Source organism: Castanea sativa, chromosome 10 (assembly GCF_040712315.1).
Source record: "Castanea sativa cultivar Marrone di Chiusa Pesio chromosome 10, ASM4071231v1".
Lineage (NCBI taxonomy): Eukaryota > Viridiplantae > Streptophyta > Magnoliopsida > Fagales > Fagaceae > Castanea > Castanea sativa.
Genome location: NC_134022.1, coordinates 38,821,662 through 38,846,141, shown reverse-complemented (window position 1 = coordinate 38,846,141; position 24,480 = coordinate 38,821,662). Strand labels below are relative to the sequence as shown.

At 32.3% G+C, this 24,480-nt stretch overlaps 2 protein-coding genes across 5 annotated transcripts in view; both read right to left on the bottom strand.

The window, feature by feature from the left end:
* LOC142614220 (uncharacterized) overlaps positions 1-21,404 on the bottom strand; it is a 40,041-nt gene extending 18,637 nt beyond the window's left edge. Inside the window, exon 1 of the mRNA XM_075786783.1 lies at positions 21,324-21,404. The gene's annotated coding sequence lies outside the window, so the exon portion shown is untranslated. The remainder of the gene's footprint in view (positions 1-21,323) is intronic.
* LOC142614140 (uncharacterized) lies at positions 1,525-9,717 on the bottom strand. Of its 4 annotated transcripts, none has more exons than XM_075786682.1 (7): positions 9,104-9,717; positions 8,763-8,912; positions 8,434-8,577; positions 7,872-7,964; positions 7,384-7,491; positions 5,070-5,581; positions 1,525-2,279 (listed from the first exon to the last, which is right to left on the bottom strand). In XM_075786682.1, the coding sequence occupies exons 1-7, from the start codon at positions 9,672-9,674 to the stop codon at positions 1,653-1,655; spliced, it is 2,205 nt and encodes a 734-aa protein (XP_075642797.1). In that variant the 5' UTR covers positions 9,675-9,717; the 3' UTR covers positions 1,525-1,652. The 4 variants fall into 4 exon arrangements, with proteins under 4 accessions (XP_075642797.1, XP_075642798.1, XP_075642800.1 ...); XM_075786683.1 differs by having other exon boundaries at positions 1,543-2,279; positions 7,872-7,952; XM_075786685.1 differs by lacking the exon at positions 7,384-7,491 and having other exon boundaries at positions 1,543-2,279.
* Positions 21,405-24,480: the final 3,076 nt, after the last annotated feature.

Genomic DNA, 24,480 nt, shown 5'->3' with positions numbered 1-24,480 from the left:
TGTCCTCCACGTATACTGCGTGTCCTCGGCTTAATATTCCGAGGACAAATCTACTCCTCGGACGTTTGGGACATTTAAATACTCTATGATCATTTTGATGTTTTCGGATTTGGGTTTCTAGCCCAAAAGATTTCGTTGGGCCGCCCTTCATAAATTGCTGGGCCCAATACCCCTACAAGAGATTTGTGGAGGATAATTAGTTTATAGCTTTAATAGTTTAGATTTAAGTTGTAAGTAGATGGAATTTCCAGGAACTAACTTGTGGACAATGGATATGTTCAATGGTCTTTTGGAATTCAAAGTTTGATGTGTTTTTCATGAGTGTTTTATGTAAATTTTGCATCTGTAGTAGTTCTATATGGTCACTAGAGCTGAAACATGGGCATGTGCTACCTAGAAAATAGGTGAACTTTTGAATTTGAGACATTTTCAAATGAAATTCACCAATGGGTGTTGGCTTAGTGCTTAGACTGTGAGATATTTTTTTAACATTAGAATGTTGATTGAGGATCAGCTTGAGAGAACCTTAATATATTTAAGCAAAAATCATGACCTCTGCATCCCTTTTGGTCTGAATTTCAATCTAAAGTTACTAATTGCCCTCTATTTTTGTGAACTACTTCTTTGCAGATGCATTCAAAACCTTCTTCTATTGAATTCCTATGACATCCCTCCTTTCTCGTGTTTTTCATTTTGCTTATGACATCCCTCCTTTCTTGGAATTCCGTGCAGGCCTCAAATCATGTTGTTGTTGTATGCTGACAAGGCTAGTAGCCAAACTTTTGTGGTCCCGGGCTGGGCTTTTTATGGGCCCATTTTGAGTCAATCTCATAACTACCTTGGACTCCTGTCTATAATCTGAGTTTGATTTTGTCGGTAAATGGGCCGGTGGGCTTTGGGCCTATTTGATTTGTTATCCAAAGCCTCCGGATAACAGAACCCTAACCCTTGTTCCGTCCTATTTTGCCTCCATGGGTTTCTAAAGGATGTTGAGAACTTGAGATTGAAGTCAAATCAGCAAAGCTAGGTAAAAGCAAAATGGTTCTACGTACTTTTTATCCACACTGGTCTCTTTTTTTGACTAATGAGGTGCTAACAAGGTATGGCTCGATATCTTTTGTTTAGGAAGCCACTATCTCTCATCAACCTGAATCTAGCTGTTCATCAAAGTGCGTCGAGCATGACTCTCCTAAGGTAGGGAAAAGGAATATGTTACCTGTCTTATTTTGCTGCCCCTTCTTTAACCATTGAAATGTAAGTGAGGTGCAATTTTTTTCTTTTTGGTGCAAGAAGCTATATACCATTTCTGTTGCAAAGTGTTGAGGGTGCTATTTGTAAGGTAAAAAGTAATGCAAGAGCAGGCAGTTATGAATCATGATAGCTCTACACAAATTATTGAGACTCCCAATGATAAAATTCTAGTCTTATAACTATCCTTTGACAATTGCAGAACATCTTGCTAGTATTAATTAAGAAGAAAGATAATATTCAATAGATCACACACACGGTACAAGTTGATCATCACAGGAAATAAATAAATGACTTTATCGATATATATATATAAATCTGACTCACCAGTGGTTCTTAATTCAATTTTACTTATATGTAAATAAATCAAGACTCTTGAATAAGCTAGGAAGCAACAATTTTACTTAATGTTTAATATGAAAACCAGCCGGAGTTATTAGGTGATGATGACGTGGGACTTTCTTGAAGATAGCCCATGTCAAATGAAAGTACAATGGAAAGCCCGCTATAGCAAAGAATATTAGCAGCAAGACTGCCCATGAATATGATGGAAAAGCTGCAGATTTAAGCTTTTCTCTTAGAATGAAGAAGTGTGCTGCAGAAAAACATATTGCGGTAGATGCTATAGACAGGTAGAACGCAGTTAAAGCCAACAAAAGCTTCATTGGTAGGGTACTACGAAAACTGCTTTCTTTGTGACCAGAGGTGAGGATTGCAAGGAACATGATCACCGATAACAATGAAGAATAGAAGGAGACATAGGATGAAATTGCGAAAATATTAAATGCCAGTTGCCTTTCGAAGTGAGGATTGCCTTCGTCATCCACGTTACCAGGCACGGTGGTTGACATGTTAAAGGCAACCGTGACAAAGAGACCTGCAACAATTGAGCATGCATTTGATGTGTCGTGTAGCCACTTTCCACCATTTTCCACAAGAATCTCATGTTCTTTCATGAAGATTTCCCCTGGAGTTTTTCCTTCATTGTTGGAGAGATGAAGGAAGCCTCGTGGCACGGAGTTCATTATGTGCTGTATTCATTAAGACCAAAGGAAACAATGGCAACAATAACAACAAAAGAATAATGGCTATTAGGATTTTGGAATTTCATCAAGAAATTTTTAAAAAAAAATTGGAATCTTTAATTTTTAATTTTTTTCTCGGGCTATTGTATATAATAGTGGTAGGCTAGCCCACCAAAATTTCAAACACTTTCCCAGACGTTGCATGGATTCAAAGTTCGAATCTAAAAAATATTTTCCTTAATTATAAATAGACACTCGACCATAGGATCATTAACAAGGTTACAAATCCAAGTCCGACATATATAATTCTCCCATGATTCTAATTTACATTTCTAGCTTTGAAATGATATGATTTATATTAAACAGAAAGATAAAAGTGTGGGTTTTTCTTAAATTCATTTTATTTTATATCTAAAATTTAGGTAATATCTAAGATGTGTAAAACAAAAAAGTTAAAAACTAAAAGAATGGTTATCCAATTCTTTCATTGTATCTAAGGTTTGTGTACTTGAACGTTAGACCTAGAAACTTTATATTTAAAGCCAAGACTCAACACAACAAACTTTGGTACAATCCTAGAAGAGCAATTGACTCAATGATGTCAATGATCAAGAAAGGTTATCAATTGGCACCCTAAACGTGCATCATTGCCCAACTTTTTTCCAGGTTAATGTTGCCAGTGGTTTAAATACCATGTCATGTGTTACAATTTAGTCATTTTACGTGAGCCCTAAGCCCGTACCAACGATGTCAATGATATATATCACTTGCTATGTCAACAAGTCCTCTTTCTTATATGACCTGAATTCTCGAACTAGTTTTGATCTGGATTTGATACTACTAAACTTTTGACTTTTTTTTACTATTGACTTAGCCCTCTTATTGTTGACTTTTGACAATTAATTTGACTAGTTGACTTTTTCAATTAAGCCTACCATGTATTTTTTTTTTTGGCATAAATTTTTGTTTGGATTGATTTCTCATGTAAGGCTCAAAAATACTCAAATTGGAGCATTTGGGCCTTGTATATACCAAATTCACCAATCCACTTACAAATTTATATCATATCATGTGCCAGTCTATCATTCATCCAATTTGGTCTCTTTCAAGACTTTATTAAAGCCAACTTTGAGGGGTCTTTACAAGCTTTTATTTCAAACTTAAGGCATCATCAAACTTCTACCTTGAGTTTGAGGGAAATTGTTAAAAGTAATAATTGTAATGTTTACGATTACTAGGATGTGCCCATGTGATGCATGACTTTACTCAAAATTGTATTAACAATTAGTGAGCCACTTGGTAAGGTTTGCAACATTCAACAAATATTTAAATTCATTTAAATTATTTTGTACAAACTATTGGTGTAATACATAGCATATTAAGACATTTGGCACAAGCTTTATTATTATTATTTTTTTTGTTGATAATGTTTCAATATTTTATCTTGAATTAAACTTAACTATCAAGAATTTACTCAAAATTATAAGGTTTAAAACTCAAACAATATAGTCTTACGTAAAGTAAATTATTGGTTGTGTAGTTTAATCTAGGATAAACTATCTTTATATTATAGAGAATTTTTTTTTAATAATTAATGAGAATGTATGTGTGGGGAGTAAAAAGACTCTGGTGGGCCATTGGGCCATGCTAAGGAAGACCGACCTGCTCTTGGGTTTAGAACTTGTTAGTACTACGAGTCGGCCCATACGCCGAGGATCCGAGGGTCCAGCCGAGGGTGATTTTCCCCTCGGACGGACACCGGAGAATCCGGGACTTCATTGTAAAGGTTAGGGAACGACACGGTTAAGACCAATGGTTAAAGGGGGGGAACCCTTGAATGTCCTAGAAGCACCGATGTTAGAGAAATACCAAAGATAAAGGCTGCCACCTCCACATTAAAGACCCCGCACCTACCACCCTGGCCGCATTAATGGGGAAGTGACACCTGAACAGTGGAAGAGAAACTTCTGGTTACTATTCAAAGGCACTGAGAAAAGAAATATTTAGGCTAAGGGGGAGTTGGGGCAACACGTGTACAAAGTATCAAAAAGATGAGTATTTAAGAAGAAACCTAGAACAGGAATGGGGGCCTCCCTTTTTTGTAATCTAAAAAGAAAAAGAAAAAAAAGAAAGAGATAATATAAGAACAGCTCTCGGCTTACGTCCGAGCAGGTTGATTTACAATATTCCTTGTTGTTTTCAAGTGTTTGCGATCTTTGGCTTGTCATTTAATCCTCAGACATTTTTAACCTGGGTTTCAAGCCCACACTCTACAAATTCATATTGTTTAAGGCTCATTGGGCCTGAGCCCGTAACTGTTCTTGGGGCCAGGTGCAATTTTGCACTTACAGTATGTACTTGGTGCATATAAAAGTTTGCTACTTTGTCTAACCGCAGCTTTTAGGAGCCAATTTTTGTTATATAATATATGATGTAATGGCTTAAGAGTCTAAATTTAGTGTAATGTCCAATCAGACTAATCCTAAATTCCTAATTCCTAATCTTTATATATATATATATATATATATATATATATATATATATATATATATATATATATATATATATATATATAAATCTTGCTTAAGGGTTGTTGTAAACATGAATTAAGTATACAGTACAAATATAACTTCTAGAGTTTTATCCTATAGATGTAGGTGGTCAAACCTCAAACCACATAATTTCCTTACTTGGATTGGTGCTTGTATCTTTGTTTCTTTGATTAATAAGAGTATTACTTATTTTATTTATCCCAAAAATAGAAAGAAAGAAGAAAAGTGCACTTTGGATTCATACCTCATACCACTTAATCTCCCATTGCATTTGCAATGCAGCCCCAGGAATTAGGCCCGACTTCTGCTCTCGTAGTTCAGCTGCAAGGTGCAGTGCGCTATTTCCGTTTTTATCCAGTTTATGAAATATACTTTCAATCGGTAAATGGCTTTTGCGGAATAGCTCATATACTTGTGTTCGTCTGTGCTCGGCTGCCAACAGTACTATATTTTTTCCATCTCTCGTTTCGTCATGGATAGCCATTGGAAACCTGCGTAGTATTCCCATAACCATTTCTGTGATTCCATTTTTTGCCGCAGACAATATGGGTGTCTCTTTCTCTTCCTGTGGCTGTAGACGATACGCCGACGCAACATCCCTATATGCAGCAATAAAACTAAAGTCTTCATCTTCATTTCTGGTTAGCCAAGGGTTCGTCCCTCCGTCGAAGTAGTGCTCTACGCTTATAGGTTTGATACAAAGTTTCATGATCTTAACGGTCAATCTGTGCGTCTCTTTTATCTTCTTTATTTCCCCTGATCCTCGGAACCATATAACAGAATATATATTATGATCCCAATATATTAATGTACATATAGTTACATGAACAACACAGGGCCGAACCAGGATTTTAATTCGAGGGCCAAACAAACAATTTTTTAATGCAAACTAGTGCTATGTTAACAAAATATTAGTATGAAAAATGCTGAATATGGTACTAATTTTACATAGGCTAAAACATAGATATTGTTACTCAAACGCATATATTAGACTCTCTAATTAAATTCAAACATATAGCTTTATTTAATTTAATTGTCATTGAAAAGTAAAACTGTTTGCATGTGTTTCCTTAATAAATGCAAGTATGTATTTGAATTAATTGGAGGTGCATCTAAGTTTTGCCCTTTTACAAAAAGCTCACATCCTAATGTAAGATCAATAACATAATAAATAATTCTTTCAGCAAAAAAAAAAAAAAATACACAATAAATAAAAAAGAATAATATTTGGGCTACAAACTATTTTAATATTTTATTTATAAATTGTTGATGTGGCATGTCCAGCTATCTTGGGGAACTAAGGCTGTCACCAAATTTACTAATTCTTAATTTTTTTCTTTATAGGATACTAATTCTTAATAATTAATTGATGACGTTGTGGCTTTTTTTTTATGGGTTGGTACCGGGGCATTGTAGTTTGTAATCTTTGATAGAGAAATTAAATGGATTGTTGGTTCTGAGAATTATTTGAAAAAATTGATTGTTTTTCAATGGGATATGAATGCAAATGTGCTTGGTTGGCCGATTGGAAATTGCATAGGATGAGTGAGAAAATTACCAAACGGGAAAAATTTGAGATAATATTGATTTTCATATCACATGTACAAAATGAGTTGTGAACATTTTTTCTGATCGAGATAGTCATGGGGTTTTGATCCAATTAAACCAGAGGGAGAGAACGTTATGTTTTTGCTTGTGTTACAATATTGTAAACCTAATCTTTCATAGAGGTTACAAGAATTCTTCAAATTGGATCAAGAGAGTGATAAAGATATTGGAGCGAGAGGAGTTGGTTACGGTTGTATGCAGCAGCTAGAACCCTCCATTTATTCGGAATGATTTGTATTTTTCTTTTGAAAAACCCAAATATTTGTAGCTAAATTTTCCGTAATGTACTAATTAAATAAAAGTCATATATATCTTCTAATTACATGTCAAATATTTTTTGAACTAATTACTGTTACCAAGAAAAAAAAAACGGTGTTACAAACAATGAACAATAAAAAGGTCAAACAACTTAACAACAAAAGTATGTTGAATTTAAAAGAAAAAAAATTTAAAAATTAAGAAACATGGTGTGAAGTTCAGAGAAAGTAAAAAACTTCACACACCACACAGCTAAATTTGATCTCAGAGTGCATAATCACAGAAATGTAATGTCTAATTTTTTTTTTATTGAGGGCTTTTGATAATTTTTAAAAATTTTTAGGGGGCTAAGTACACTTAATTTTGTATTTAAAATTTAAAATTTTACTTTTATATGTAATATTAAAGGTGGGCCATCACCCCTATATGGGTCTGGCCCTGCTTGAACATCTTTACTATGCTAACCTCTTGTGGACACAACTCAAAGGTGTGAATGAAAAATGTAAATATGTACATCCAAGTGGAAATTGTGACTCACGTTTTCAATGCAATTTTCATATGTGTAAATATGTGTGTAATAAATAGTGTGCAATAAACACCACCCGTAACAAGTATTTTCCATTAAGATTTTCCTATTTTCAAATAGAGAAACATAAAATAAGGAAGGCTAAAAAGTGAAAAGAATGGTGTACCAAATCCAAGAATGCGCTTTATTCCTCTGCAAGCAAATGTGATAATCATACAGGGGGCGCAACAATATTTCCAAAATGAATAATGCTTATGATCTTCATTTTTGGATCCTTCACAAAATAAGATTAGATTATTATAATGTGCAAATAGTAAGATTCACTAGTTGTCTACCTTTGGATGTAGTTTTTTGCTGAAAAGTTGTACCTAAAAAAAGATAGGCTTTAGAAAGAAAAAAAAAATGCACAAACAAATAAGTTAAGTACTTATTAAAACAAAAATGTAAAACCTAAAAGAATAGAATTTTATGGGCATAAAGGTAAATGGCATATGTAAGATTTAGCATAGTACTAGAAGGTCATTAGAGTATCCAACCCAAAAAATAATAGGTGGAGAGGATCAACTTGTACATAAACCTTTACTAAGTCTTGAACCTAACCGATGCAGGATTCTTTAGCATTTAGAACACACTTGTTACAATTGCACTACTCACCTTCATGTCTCGATTTAGTAGTAACATTCGATCTTTCAGGATTCTCTTCATCAGCATTTTTGACTTTTTCACATACTTTTCCTATAATAGCCACTATAGATTAGGAGAGAAATTAGGAACTAGTTTGGTTATGTGACTAAGCACACACATAATTAGATATAAATATAAAAGAAAAAAGAAAAAAGAGAGGCTTTTCATTGGTTATGTATTTTTGTGTGTTAAAATTTTTGCTGGGGAAATAATATCGGATATTCCAAATGAGAAGCTAATACAGCATACATATACATTATATTTAATCCCAAAACTTAAGTTTATAGACTTGAACCGGTTATGTTATTTTAAGTATTAATCATGGCCAAGGGCTTTATAGCTTAATTGCTACTTTCCTATATATAAAATGCTTAGAGTTCTAGGGAGAAAAAGTTTCGACTGCTGCTTATTCCTTCCTTTAAAAAAAAAAAAAAAATCACTCATTCATTCCAATTGCCATAATTTGTTTTAAAGTGATTTTTTTAAGTGACTTTAACTAGTTATTCTTAATGTAAGATTTTATTTCACTTACCAACTTGAATTATAGTCCACCTCCGCAGCAATTGAATGAAGCTGACGCATGTTTGGTAGTTCTCTGGAAAATTCTGTTCACGCCTTTTATTCAATTGTCTTGTACGACTCTTATTAATTTTCTTAGGCACGTCAACCGGTGTCCCTTCGAATAAACAACGAAGGATAATGATATGTAATGCAGTACAACAGAAATATTTCGAAGGTATAATGTAGACAAATTATTAGGTGTGCTAATTGCACCTAATAATCTCTTGTGAATGTATTGAACAACTCGGATTTCAACAATTACGAGCATTCCCATCGGCTTGACAATTTAGTAACACTTACAATGATAAATGATGATGCTCCACCATCCAAGGTGGCAACCACTTCGGAAGGCAGAAGGCTTCTCTGCTAAGAGATGGATCGGCAATGTTCCATTCTCATCCACACAAGTAGCAAGTTCTCCGTGTAGGAGAAGTATCCGATATGCCAAATCTGTCAACCACAACGTTTAAAATATGGTTTGGCAAGTATTCAATCAGCCACCAATTTCACCAATATACAGTAGATTCCATGATTTTGTTACAAGTAAACATGTAGCAACTATTGGTTTAAACATTAGTTTATTATATTAAATTATCTGACAGGCATGAAGTGAATTTCAACAAATTAATTAAAATGCTCACCCCAATACTCCCTTTTGATGGCGCAGTGTAGAATTGTCTCACCATCTTCTTTTCTGTAGTAGGATGTGTCTAGGTGTCTTTCACAGATGGAATGGAGGTGAAAGAAAATCTCTGTTCTACCAAGCAGAGCAGCCAAGAAGAGAGGGCTCTTACCCTCTTTGTTACGTTCATTCCCCATTGATGGCTCGGCTTCAGCAACGCAGATACACGTACTCAGACTCCCTGTTGATGCTGCCACATGCAAAGGGGTATCCCCTTGATCGTTTTTATATTGTAGAACATTCTTGAACCGGTCTTTGTTATCATCAATTATTTTTACGAGTTCCTCAACGACATCTTCTGAGCCATGGGCGATAGCTAAGTGCAAGACTGTTTCCCTTAACATCGCCATCACCTTGTGAGCCCGATCAAAATGTACCCGATATATGTTGACAACATCAGCCCACTGCCGGGACCTGATTTTTTTGTATATTTTTCTTTCGAAATTGATAGTTTCTTCAAAATTGTCTGTAATTTCTTCCAAATTTTCAAGAGCAGTTGAAGGACTAAACAACCTGGAGAACATACTCATATTTTAGGCAAAAGGTATGTTTGCGGAGCTCACATTACCGGAACTGTCTATCAATTTTTATAGTATCAAGTATCAACAAATCCCAATGATGTTGGCACAGGAATAAAAAGAGAAAAGAAAAAGAAAAAAAGAAATGGACAAGGAAAAGAGAAAGGAAAAAAGAAAAAGTGGATAATTAATTATTCCATGCTGGGAACTTGTAGTGCTACTACCATATGTGCTGTGAATCGAGATGGCTAAGGCCCTAATGTTCTTTTAGTGCTAATAAGTAATAAATACCTCTTATTCAAGAAAAAAAAATCCATATTAATTAACATAACAAGCAAATGAAAATCAACATTAAAATAATCAAGTGCACAGTGTTATGATTATATTGAGATACAATTGATTTTGGACTAGCCTCATCATCATTATTATTATTATTATTATTTGCTTCTTAGGATTTTTGAATTTCTATAATCTTTATCTGATCCAAGTTCCAACTTTTAAATCCTATCTTGTACTCTGAAATCTATAAGCAGAATATAAACAATACTATGACTTTGTGAGAGTGACATTTAATTTCATTCGACCTACTGTTTTTCAATCAAATAGAACCTTGTGTTTGAAGTTCATTAAAAACAAAGGAACCTTGTCTTTGAAAAAGCGAAAGACTAAAGAGGGAACATTAACAAGTTAAATGAAGAAAGCATTCATGGGATCATCAACTGTGCATATCTTTAAGGAAACGATCGAAATGGTAGATATGAACATGCACGCAATAACTGTAGAAAGGCCAATATAATGGTGTTAACATGTTATGTACATCAGTTCCAAAAAAATATTGACTGTCCAACAAGGACAACCCTGCCTGCAGACCACGTCCGACACCAAATACGGGAGAACCACTTAAACCCCATTATAGAAAATCTCAGGATACACCAATGAGAATCACGACCTCGGAGAAAATTATTCACTCCTCTGAGGATGGTTATAGCCGTAATCTAATATCCAATACTGCCACCGAAAAGAATGGCTGAATCACCGCACACTCTTAGTATGATGATCATTCTATAAATATAAGTATTTAGAGATGTGAGAGGTAATGACCAAAGTTTAAGTCTCTAAGAAGGAGTTTCACATACATATATATTTATATCAAGTTAGAATAAAATTTTTATCTTTTATATATATATAATGGCTGAAATTAAGGAAATATAAAAAAAAAAAATAGTAATTATCTTCTTCTTCTTCTTTTTTTTTTCTTCTTTTTTTTTTTTCCTTCGACAACCTTAAAAGTAATAATAATTAAATATTGACAACAGTTCTATATAAGGAGTGACTCCAATATAATATAGGTAACATATGTATAGAACAACTAGAATCAATGTCTAGCTTCTCAGTAAAAAAAAGAATCGATGTCTGGCTCCTCAGCGAAAAAAAGAATCTATGTCTGGCTAGTTGTTTCTCAAAAAAAGAAAAGGAAAAAGAAAAAGAATCAATGTCTAGTTACTTTCTATTATCATATTTTCCCCTAATTTAAGCATTGGATCTTTTTGGAGCAGTGTTACATTAGTAACATTTCTTGTTGTTAGTACTTAGTAGGCGTCTCCCGGATTAGTTCGTGTGTAATGAACTGCTTCAACAGGAAAAAACCGTGGCTAGCACGGTTTCTTTGTCATCTTTTGAACAAGAATTTAGCCTTTTCTTTTGTCTATACTAAACCAAAAAAAGAAAAAAAAAAAAGAAAAGAAAAAAAAGAATAGAACCTTGCATTAAAATAGAGAGAGGGCCAGAGGGGGACCAAAATAAAAAAGAAAAGAAGGAATATGTTAGCTTAAATGGGAACACACGCAATGTTAATGGTGAGATTGAGATCACGTGCAGTACCTAGAGTAATGAACTGCTTCAACAGGAAAAAACTGTGGCTAGCTTGGTTTCTTTGTCATCTTCTAAACAAGAATTTAGCCTTTTCTTTTGTCTATACCAAACCAAAAAAAAAAAAAAAGAATAGAACCTTGCATTAAAAAAGAGAGAGGGCCAGAGGGGGACAAAAAGAAAAAAGAAAAGAAGGAATATGTTAGCCTAAATGGGAACAAACACAATGCTAATGGTGGGATTGAGATCAGGTGCATTACCTAGGGTATTACACCTAATGCAATAGTAATGAATGGTTGAGAAGCAACTTTTAATTTAAACTATAAAATAAAAAATATATTAAAAAAGTAAAAAGTTAAAGTTAAAAGGTTAAAAATGTAAAAAAATTTGTGAAGGAAATGGTGTAATTGCATGGTGCAATTTAGCACTTACACCTGATCTTAATCCGCTAATGATGCAAGTTTAATTTTTCATTTTCCCTATTTTTCTTTAATTTTTATATGTTTTGAACCTTTAAACACTGATAAAATATGAAACACTTTCTTTCTTTTTTGAATGCATTTTGCGATATAAAAAAATTAATGTATTGATTATAAGTATGTTAAAATTTTAATATATGAATAAGAAATATATTAAAGAAATTTAAAAACAAAAACCAAAAAAAGAAAATAAAAAATCTAATTAGAATTGCGGAGGGAACAAATGTTGTAAGATATCCCCTCCCATTTAAATATTTCAGTTTCCTCTAATTTTCAGCCACATGTGACATTATTTGATATATATATATATATATATATATATATATATATATATATATATATATATATATATATATATATATATATATAGACACTTGTGGTTTAGAGCATTCAATTCCAATCTAATTATGCAAAAAATATATATTCAGTCCACTTTGGGCCTATTCAGTTCATTCGGTCTTATTTAGTTTTATTTGGTTCACTTTGGTTCTATTCAGTCCTATTCAGTCTACTTTGGTTCTAGTCGGTCTTATCTGTCCCCTTTTGTCTTATTCAGTATTCTTCAGTCCATTTCAGTCCTATTTAGTCCACTTTGGTTTTATTCTATCCGATTTGATTCATTTGGTCATATTTGGTCCTCTTTGGCTCTATTCATTGATTCTATTCGGTCCCATTCTTTATTATTTGGTCGAATTTGGTCCTATTCAATTCATTTTGGTCTAATTTGGCTCACTTTAGTCCTACTCAGTCCATTCTATCCACTTTGGTCCTATTCGGTCCACGTTGTTTCTACTTAGTCTATTCTGTTCACTTCGGTTCAATTTCGTCCTATTCGGATCATTCTCCTTATTCGGTCCACTTTCATCTTATTCAGTCTACTGCAGTCAACTTTAGTCCATTCGGTTCAATTTGGTCCATTTTGGTATAATTGGGTCCATTTTCGTCTACTTTAGTCTATTTTGATATATTTTGGTCCACTTTGATCCATTCATTACATTTAGTCCATTCTTGTACACTTACATAATGACAAAATACAAATTTGAGTTGAGAGAACTTATTCTAAATCCAAATTATTAAAAAAGTATAGATCTTCAACTTGTAATATCTAAAATTTTAAGCATAACACTTATTATTGCTACGTTTTTATTAAGCCACATTCACGTAGCTTATTGGTCTATTTTGGTTTGGCTAAATTTAAGTGAAATTCTTTCTAAACGTGGAGACTTTGAATATATTAATGTAATCTTTAGAGTAAAACTCATTTGTTTTAACAAAATTATTTTTAAATGAATTGTATGAGGTTGATTATACGTTCAAGCAAAAAAAGAAATATACATATACACACACACACATATATATATATATATATATATATTATGTGTAGAAATAAATAAATAGATAAATGTTTTACTTTATTGAAATTGAACACACAGTACAAGTTCAACATCAATATTGGTGGAAAAAGTTTATCAATCAATAACCAGAGCCATCAGACCCTTGAATCAAATTGGAATGTAGATACTAGTTAATCTTCCAAAAGCCAGTGAGGAATATTCACCTTGTATTTACGTTGTGGCACCTTCTTCAAGGTAGCCCAAGCCAAATGAAAGTAGAGCGGAAACACTCCTATAGAAAACAATGTTACCTGTAGGTAGGCCACCATATAGGAGGTGGAGGACACAAATTTTAGTTGATCCCTGAAGATGAAGAAATGTCCGGTTGTGAAAGATACCAAGGTAGAAGCTATAGACATGTAGAATGCCGTTAAGCCTAGCAAAAGCTTCCATGGTAAGGCATGGCGAAAATCTCTTTCTATACACCCAGATGTGAGAATTGCAAGGAACATGACTACTGCTAAGAGTGAAGAGTAGAAGGAGACAAAGGATGAACCCGCAAAAATTTTGGATGCATTACTGTGTTTGTTCCCTTCGATACCATCAGGCAGGGTGGTTGCTATGGAAAAGGTAATGGAGACGAAGAGACCTGCTACTACTGAGCAGGCATCTGATGTGCTTATTAGCCAATCCCCGCCCTCTTTAACAAGATATTTGTGGTTTTTGGTGAAGACCTCTTCAGGGGTTTGGCCATTCTTGTTGAGGAGAGGAAGGAAGCCTCTTTTCATGGAGTTCTTTATGTACTACATCCCAAAATTAAAAGACAAGGTTATTCTTTCCTACATCTGTGGTCAAGTTACAAACTAAGGAACACATTTGTTTCTTTCTGAAAGCATGTTTGTGACCCCATTGTATTAATCTATAGTAGTTGATTTCCGACATACCATGGTTAGGTTGTGGCTTGATTGTTCATCCAAGATCGACATACTCTCTCTCTCTCTCTCTCTCTCTCTCTCTCTCTCTCTCATTGTATTTTAAATAAAAACTAATTTGTGCTCACTTTTCTATTAACGAAAACATTAAATAATAGCGATGATAAAATGGTATTATCTATGTGTGTGAGGTGGTCATTTAGACTTTAGAACATAATATTATGTATGAATCACTTGACGCCAAAATTAAGAAAATTAAAAAGGACATTTGATGCAAAATTATATTACAATTAGAAGCTAATTGAATTCCATTTGAATTTTGATTATGTTTTGACTTTAATATATTATTTATGACTAAAATACTATCCAAAATCTCACTCTACGTGGGCTAGGAATTTGAATTTTTTTTTAGTGTGCAAATAAAAATATGATGATTAAGTATTGTTTTCTTCGTAATAATTATCTTCCTACTATGTACAGAAATATAAAATAATACTATAAACATAAATTCAAGATATTAATTATGTACTTTATTATCCAATTTGTACTACAAAAAAACTTTTTTTTTCTTTTTTCTTTAATTTTTAAGATAATTTTCAAGATAACTATATGTTCATTGTAATTTTATGAATGACTAATTAATTTTAGTAATTGGTATATAAAACTCTCATTTATAGGATTGTAATTTTATCAAATGAATATAAAGAATCTCATACTTTATTTCATTTATATATTTTTAAATTATTTTATTTATAGTGTCAATTTTAGTAATTAGGATTTGGAGGCCATAAAGTAGATATACTTAATAATCTTTTAAAATTTTGAGATAATCTATATATAAACACTAACTATCCTTATGTGGCTCCACCACAGCCTAACAACCCAAAACTCAACTGCTATCTCCTAATGTTTCCTATAGAGACTTTAAATCTTTCTATTCTCAACTATTGAATTATAAAAAAATAGAAATAAAAAGTTCATATTTGGCTCGTAGCTCATACCATCTAATTTTCCACTGCATTTGGGATGCGGCTCCTGGAACTGGCCAATTAAATTCTGCTTTCGTCGCGGCAAGGTGCAATGCACTATTACCTTCACTGTCCACTTAAATACAGTGTCGTTTATAACATTCTTCTCCCTAAGTGAGAGTAGGAGTTCATATACACTTGGTTGCTTATACTCCACTGTTAATAGCACTATGTTCTTCTGGTCTTTATCCACGTCATACATATATAGCCATAGGATAAATTTTAATGATTTTCTCAACCATTTTGGTAATTCCATTCTTTGCTGCAATCAGTATTGCCTCTGCAGGTAGATCAATGAGCGCCTCTTCATTTTCATTCTTCTCTGTTATTGCACAAGAAAATAAATTTTACTTCAAGATAATAGCAGCATAAAAGGTGGGGAGCAAAGTGTTATATGATAGTTTAGGCTAACTATACATCCAGGAAGTTTATGTTATAAATTGCAATTTGAGGTATAGTTTAAGATGATAAAATATAATTATCTCAGAAAAATGCTAAAACTACTAGAAGTTTTATTGCAAAAAACAAAAAAAAACCTTACAAATTAATTGCAATGAATGTGATTGATAGACTTTAACCACCTTATAAATAAATATTTGAATTGCCTCTTTTTTATTAGTAACACATCAATTTGTAAACTCTATGTAGTAAAATTTATAGTAGTACCCATAGCACTACTCATCCAAAAATAAGTGGGGCTAGGGGTTTGAAGGGAGGTCCACTTTCTCACAATTGAATTTGCTAGATCTATTAATATGCCCAAATAATTATATATATATATATATATATATATATATATATATATATATATATATATATATATGTGGGGAGTAAAAAGATCCTGATGGGAACGTGGGCCTTTTGGGTCGTGTTAAGGAAGGCCGACCTGACCCTGGGTTTAGAAGTTGTTAGTACTATGGGTCGGCCCATACGCCGAGGATCCGAGGATCCAGCCGAGGGTGAACTTACCCTCGGATGAGCACCGAAGAACTCGGGATTTCATAGTAAAGGTTAGGGGATGACACAGTTAAGGCCAATGGTTAAAAGGGGTGAACCCTAGAACGCCCCAGAAGCACCGGTGTTGAAGAAATGTCAAAGATAAAGGCTGCTACCTCCACATTAAAAACCCTGCACCTACCACCCTGGCCGCATTTATGGGGAAGTGACACCTGAACAGTGGAAGAGAAACTTCTGGTTACTATTCAAAGGCACTGAGAAAAGAAATATCTAGTCTAAGGGGGAGGTGAGGCAACACGTGTACAAAGCATTCAAAAGAGTAATATATAAAGAGCAATTTAAGACAAAAAGGGGGACGGACTTTTTGTAACCTAAAAAGAAAAGAAACAAGGAGAGAGATAATATAATAACAACTCCTGGCTTATGTCCGAGGAGGCTGATTGACTATACTCCTTGTTGTTTCCAAGCATTTGCAATCTTTAGTTTGTCATTTAATCCTCATACGCTTCTAACCTGGGTTTCAAGCTCACACTCTACAAATTCATATTGTTTAAGGCTCATTGGGCCTGAGCCCATAACTGTTCTTGGGATCAGGTACAGTGTGCGCTTACAATATATATTTACATGTATTTTAATTTAACATTCAGAAATTGGAGATGTGCATGGAAGTTACGTATTTGTTTTTATTTTTACTTTAAAAGAATGGACAATTGTGGATTTCATGGTAAGTAAGTGTTAAAAAAAAATTATTGCATTTATAATCTATGAAAAAAAAAAGATTTTTATTTAGATTTTGTTATTGCTACATTTTTGTCATATTGACTTCGATGTTTAGGCATGTAAATAGACATTTATTTTTTAAATTATTTAAAATTGAATAATTTTCCATATGCTTCAAAATTTTTAAAACTATTAATATATTCTAAGGTGCAATCACTAAATTATCTAACAAAAATCTTGATAAAAAATATTTAATTATTTTAATTAAAATCAATATGATTTTAACGATTTTTCACAGTTTATAACCTGATTCGATGAAAAATATTATTTTGTAATATGCAAATACTAACTTGATGCAAATACTGTTGTTATATATAAGAAAATAACATATGTTAAATCATGTTATATACACATTTTATGTATAAGTAATATAAATAAATGTGTGTATATTCTTAGTAGCTTATTCTTCAAATTTAATATTTTATTTTTCATATATATTTAGCCTGCCCTCTAAAGTAAAATTTCTAGTCCCACCACTGCATTCTGCATATCAAAGTCACTGTTTCCTTTAATAAGTTTACTTTTTAAAGAACATAATTTAAAGATTATTATTATTATTATTATTATTATTATAAATTTTGTGTATTTTTATGTAAGAAAATAATTTGAATTATATTTTCTTATTTAAATCATAAGAAAATAATTTAAATGCCATTAAAAACAAAAATAAAGAATTTGTAATTATCTCAAAAGAAAAAAGTTCGGGTAGAATAGACTAGGATTAGATGGTTACCTTTTTCATGCATATTATTTAAGCTTTTGCGTACTGATGAAAACTGATACATTGAAGCATTTTTCAGCAATTCATTCATGATCAGAATAGACCATGTGTGCCTCACCTTCGTCATCCTTACCTTCCTTACCAATTCCAAAGGTTCTAAAGACATACCAGTATACCACCAAAGTGAGCAAGGAAATATATAAAGGAAACGGAACAGAAAATAGTTGAAGGAGAATGTATACCAAATATACATTGCACTGCCTTGAAGACAAGTTTTACAAACAAAAAGCAGGAACTGTAATTGGGTGGGATTTGTAATTGATGCCCATGCCCTTGATCAGCTCCTACAGTACAAAATTGATCCGTAACAATCCATTATCAGTCTCTTAACTAGACCGATTGCAACAGAAGCACAAGTCAAACCACTAACTTGATTTTGGGTGGTAATTTTTTTCTCAAACTTCTTAGCCATAAATACACCATCGATTATTGTGAACATATTTTGTTTTTCTTGTAACATATTGTAGTGTGAACATTTCTTGCATTGATATCTACCTTGGGCACTTTCAGGGTTCTCTGTATCAACGCCCTTGATTGCATTCCTTGCATTCTTTTTGCTAAATGCTGAAATGAAAAGTATCTTAGTTATAAAGCATATCTCGAATGAAAGTGTCATTAATAGTTTAGTAATAAATATTCTAACAACTGTAAAAGATCCTAATCATATAAAAGTATAAAATAAATACGAATCAAATATAAAACACAGGTTAAAGAAGCATACCAAATATAGATGACACTGCCTTGTATACAGGTTCTACAAGTTGAAAGCAGGTTCTGTAATTTGGTGGAAGTTGTTTCCCTGTAGCTCCGTTGGTTGATCGGTGTCCTATTCACAAAGACAATTTATCAATACCAATCCGTTATTAATATCATTGTCTTGACCCATAACAATATATAGAAGCAAGTCATGACACCAATGACCAATTTTAAGGCAAGGTTGCTATATTTAGAATTTATAATAATATATATAAATCTAAAAACATTTGACTTTTGGTTAATTTTAAAATATTTTGCTTCATAAGCATTTCAATCCTTATAATTTTACACATCATTAATCTATTGTAAATCTTTAATTAAATTTTAATTTTACTTTGTATTTAAACATTCCATTAAAATCTTACCAATTAATTTTTTTAATAAAAATAGTAGAATACATATATATATATATAGTCCAATTTACAAACACAATCATAATAAATGTTTATTAATAGTTGCTATAATTATCAAATTTCATTTTTAATTAAACATTTTTTAAAAATTCATATTTTATTAAATTTTTCTATACATTGTATTAGTTTTTAATTAATTACAAGAAATACAAAAAAACTGTAATTTAATACCTAACGCTATAGATATTTTTGGTGATAACACAAGAATAGAAACAAGAATTTGTATTTCATATTTGATATAACATGATCGGAAGATAGAATGGAGTCATATTTCAATCAAATTTCATAAAGTACCCCTATATGATTGCATTTATATTCAATGCATGTGCCCTTCGTTTTATCTCTATCTACTTGAACACACTAATAATGTTAGTGTACTTTTTTGTTTAGTAACACATTGTGATGTGTGTGTGCGTGAACATTACTCACTTTGGTGCCTGCCTCCATGGGTAACTTGTGGTGTTTCAAGGTTCTGTTCATCTGCTTCCCAAAATAGTTCCTGTTCGTCTGTTATGGCAAATGCTGAAATGAAAGCAGCATAGTTACTAAGCACATTATTTTAAATGATTTTTTCATGCTACAAGATGATGAAGTAAGATCAGGTCATAAGACTCATAACACAAGGAAACAAAGTGTGATCTCCCTAGTTACTCTTGTCGCACTATTATTTGATGATTTCTGATATATATGAGGTTGTTAATCTTACAAGAATTAGTTTTGTCTTAGATATAGAATACTTACAGTGATAGATGATATTTTCAAACCATAGAAGATCATTGCCACTTTTGAAGGTAGAAGGCTTACTCGCTAAGAGATGGAGAGGGGTCATGCCATCCTTATTACCAAGGTTTACAAGAGCTCTATACTTATACGTAGTATTATTAAGGACAATTCTGCCAAACACAATAATGAAACGAAATTTTAACATTCCAACGTATTTAACAATGAAAAACTATAGAATACTTTTTGCATAAGATAAATGTATTATGTACACTCATTTCTGTCGCATGAATCTCATCATGGATTTAATTACTAAGATTCATATGTGAAAGGAGAGAATTCTATAGTTACCCATGATTGTGTTCCTCTTAAGCAGAAAAAATGCTCACCATAGTGTTCTTCAGAGATGGCGCAATGGAGAATAGTGTCACCATTTTTCCTTGTCCAGTAATTGGAGATTTCGTGGGGGCAGCAGATAGAATCGAGGTAAAAGAAAGCGTCTTTGTGACCATGAAGTACTGCTGAGAAGAGAGGGGTCTCACCTTCATTGTTACAAACACTTAGCAACGTTGTTGAGCCAGCTTTATCAATGATGCTAATACGCATCCTCACACTCCCCACTGATGCTGCATAGTGAAGAGGGGTATTTCCTTTAATGTTTTCCCTTTTTAAATAAGATTCTGCCTGAGGACTTCCGGGAGCTAATTTTTGTAGAAGAAGCTCAAATATATCTTCTAGGTTATGGTACGCTGCTAGGTGGAGTACCGTGCCCCCTAACTTGGTGATCGGAACATCTAAAAGCCAGTCTTTTTGACATATCTTACAGACTTCATTCCATTCACCTTTGGCAGCACTTTGAGACAATCTTTCTGCAACGTCCTCAACGGGATGGGATTCAAGGTTTGGACAGGGTTCAAAGTGGTGATCATCATCCAATGGTTTCTCTTGTTCAAGACAATATGTATCAGCATCATCTACTTGGAACAGTGAAGATGAAAAATGGACAGAATTAGGATTAGGGTTGTGGAAACAAGTTTGCAACAATGGAACTTTTTTTAATCATCAAGTACTGAAAATGAATCTGCAATCCTCCGAATCCCATACCAATTGCCATCCCTATGCAAAAAAAAAAAAAAAAAAAAAAAACCTAATAGAAATATATATCCTGCAAAACATGGCAATTTTTTAGTTTGATTTATAATTAAATATTGTATTTGATGACATGCATACCATTTACAAGTGCAATCCATTTCCATTAGTAATTTGATTATCCATAATTTTTTTTCTATTTACAATTCTTACATTTTAGAATTAGTATTTTTTTAAAATAGTTAAATATAAAGGTTACTAAACTGTTGGATTATTAACAGAAATAATCAACATAAGCAATATTAAAACAGAATCAAATGTAAAGGGTCAGAAACAAAACTTAAAACTTTGAGGCCCAAAAGTGTACTTTAGTCAATAAAAAGAGAACCCCTAAGAAACCCCATGCAAGATGATCTTTACTTAAAATACATATAGATAATTAAATTGAACATAACACATTAATACAGACAAAAAAAATGATGGGGAAATTCATTAACAAATTAATTACTGAAGTTGTTTATACCAGGAAAGATGTCACTGGCTGCCAAGTCGCCTTCCAAGTTCCAGTACTATATGTTGGTGTTGAGCTTTCTGACGGAATATCGTCCAAGGCTCATGGAAACCTACCAGTTTAGTTATAGCATTATCATTATGTTGGTTATTAGCGCACCTGCTTAATTAATTAATGGTGTTAAAGGAGATTGTGAAGTGAAACGGGACCAGAAGACTTGGAGTTTAATTAAGCTAATATTCCATATCATTAATGAGTAATCGATCTCTCTTTCTCTCTTCGTCGTCTTTTGTACACAAATTTAAGCCTTTTTTATTAAACAAAAAAAACCCTAGAACCTTACCTTGAAAAAGAGAACGAGGGAACATGTTAACTTTTTAAAAGAAGGGGAACACGTTATTTTTAAAGTATTTGATTAAATTATGTACAACATTGATATCACCTAAAGAATTTGATTCTTATCAAAAATGATGAAGTAAAGAATTTGATACTAGAGAAATGAACACGCAATAACTATAGTAATAAAGCAGTCAAGATAGAGATTATCTTTCCGGGCTAAATCAGAACTGATTTAATGTAACTAGTCTATGACTACTTTCTCAAAAACAAGTCTATGACTATAACTTTAAGGTATTTCTTTAATTAAAAAAATTAAATAATATTTATTTCACTTTACAATTTTTTTATTAAAATTGAAATTATATTCTTCTTACTTTTTTGCTAATTTAAACTTTTAATGAAACTGTACTCTTGGTCCATGAAATTTACCCAATGAATACTATTAGTCCCTTAAGTTTTATATTGATTTATACTTAATTTGGCTTGTGTTTATATATGTATGTAATATGAAATTTGGTTAATCACTTAAAATTTAGACTATTAAGTACACAGTTAAGGATTTAAAAGTGATTAAGCTGTAAAATGATTATGGGGTCTCATAATTTGCTAAGGTTTTATATAGTACTGCTATTAGCATTTTTTTTTTCATTACTGGAGAGCAAATATTAAACAAATAATAAAATGACAAAACTTTTTGCTGAAGTTAAACATTAGCGTAGAACAGTCTCACCCCACCCTTTTTTCTGTAATAGGGATCTCTACTCTCTAGGTTGCTGTTACAGATGGAATTGAGGCAAAGGAAGATGTCTCTTCTACCGTTTTTGGCTTAGATTTAAAAAATATATATATATACAAATATCAAGTTCTAGTTTTTTCTTTTGATCAATATCCCAAAAGCAAGGGCTTGTTGAGTAAGCCATTTTTAAAACAGTTCTCATATATAAATTAAAATATAAAACGCGGTGGGGTCAATTTTGAAAAATTAAAATTAAAAATTGAAACCTCACCTCAAATTTTACTATGCAAACACTAATGTTTGATTTATTTTTTGTAAATAAAGCAAAAAACTTATTTTTGTTCCTCTCTCTTTTTGAATGACATTATCACAATACTGAGATTGACATAGTTAAATGCAAAGGATAGATACCTTTTGTTTTCATGTACATATTAAATCAAGTCTTACACATACAAATTTGTTTACGAACACATTATTATGTTTGAGCTTAATCCATATTATAGTCAAGCTTAAACACGAGTACAAGATTGGCCCCTTTGCTAAACACACTAATATAAACAAACATTTTCCCAAGCCAACCTCAAGTTATTCATAAATAATCTGGTTCATTTAGGGTCTGTTTAGATTTAGGGAGTAGAGTAGAATTGACTAAAAATAAACTAATTTTAGGCCATTTCTACTCTACTCTACTCTATTTCTTCTCCTCTACCCCTTAATCTAAACGGACCATTATAGTCCTATGTCTAACTAGCTTAGGGAGATTACTAAAAAGATGAGACCATTGGAATTACATGTTAAAGATCAACATATTTGTTTAGACAATGACTAAGCCAACAAAATTAAATGAAAATACAAACTTAATAAATTTTTTATATCCCACAAACTATATATAATTAAAGTTGACTCGGAACATTCAAATTCAAATTCATAATGATAATAAAAATAAAACAACCAGACCAATTGAACTCCCAACGATAAATTGTGGTTCAACAACTTAATTAAGAAGGTAGATAATATTCAATTCACCTAAATAAATATGATTTGGTTTATTGAATAGAACACATAGTACAAGTCCAGTATCAATATTATTGGAGAAAGTGTACCAATCAATAACCTCAGCCATCAGATCCTTGAAGATAGGAATATAAATACTAGTTAATCTTCCAAAAACCATCGAGGAATATTAACCCTGTATTTCCGTTGTGGCACCTTCTTGAAGGTATTCTACACCAATTGAAAGTAGTGTGGAAATATTTCCATAGAAGAGACTGTTACAAGCGTGTAGGTCACTATATACGAAGCAAAAGACAAATTTTAGTTGATTTCTAAAGATGAAGAAATGTCCGGTTGTGAAGGACACCAAGGTAGAAGCTATGGAAATGTAGAATGCTGTTAAACCCAGCAAAAACTTCAGTGGTAAGGCATGGCGTAAATTTTATGTGAATTGAATTGTCAAAAAGAAAAATTTTACAGGTACTTGAGACGTCTTTCTCATGCTTTGGACCTTTTGAAGTTTGGGGCGTGACATTCATATTCCATAGTATTTATATTATTTTTAATATCTTAGGCCCAATTCAATTAAACCCATTTAATTGTAAGACTCTTTTTTAATTTACGTATAATAATTAAATTGGTGTCAAAATCATGGGGTGTTACATTTGTAATCCGATATTAAAAGAGGGAGTGGGTACATGGGAGCAAATGAAAAGAAAGACAAAGTAGTGATTTGATGTTTATTTACTTGAGATACTCTATCAATCTTAAAAATTTTACAGTATACTCACAATCATGGTTGTCAAAATCGCGATCTGAATCGTAAGATTACACGATTTTACGATCCCAACTCACCAAAATGTTTAGAATCGCACTAAGATCGTAAAAATGGTAGGATCGTATGTAAGATCGTGTAGAATTGTATAAGATCGTATGGGATCCAACCGATTCTACCAAAACATCAATTTTTGGGGTTTTTTTTTTTAAGGATAAATTTTTGGTTTTGATGAAACTTTAAGGGTTTTTATTTTTTATTTTTTATGTTGTGATGGTATGGCTTTTTATTTTTTATTTTTTATAAAATTATGTTAACCTAAATAA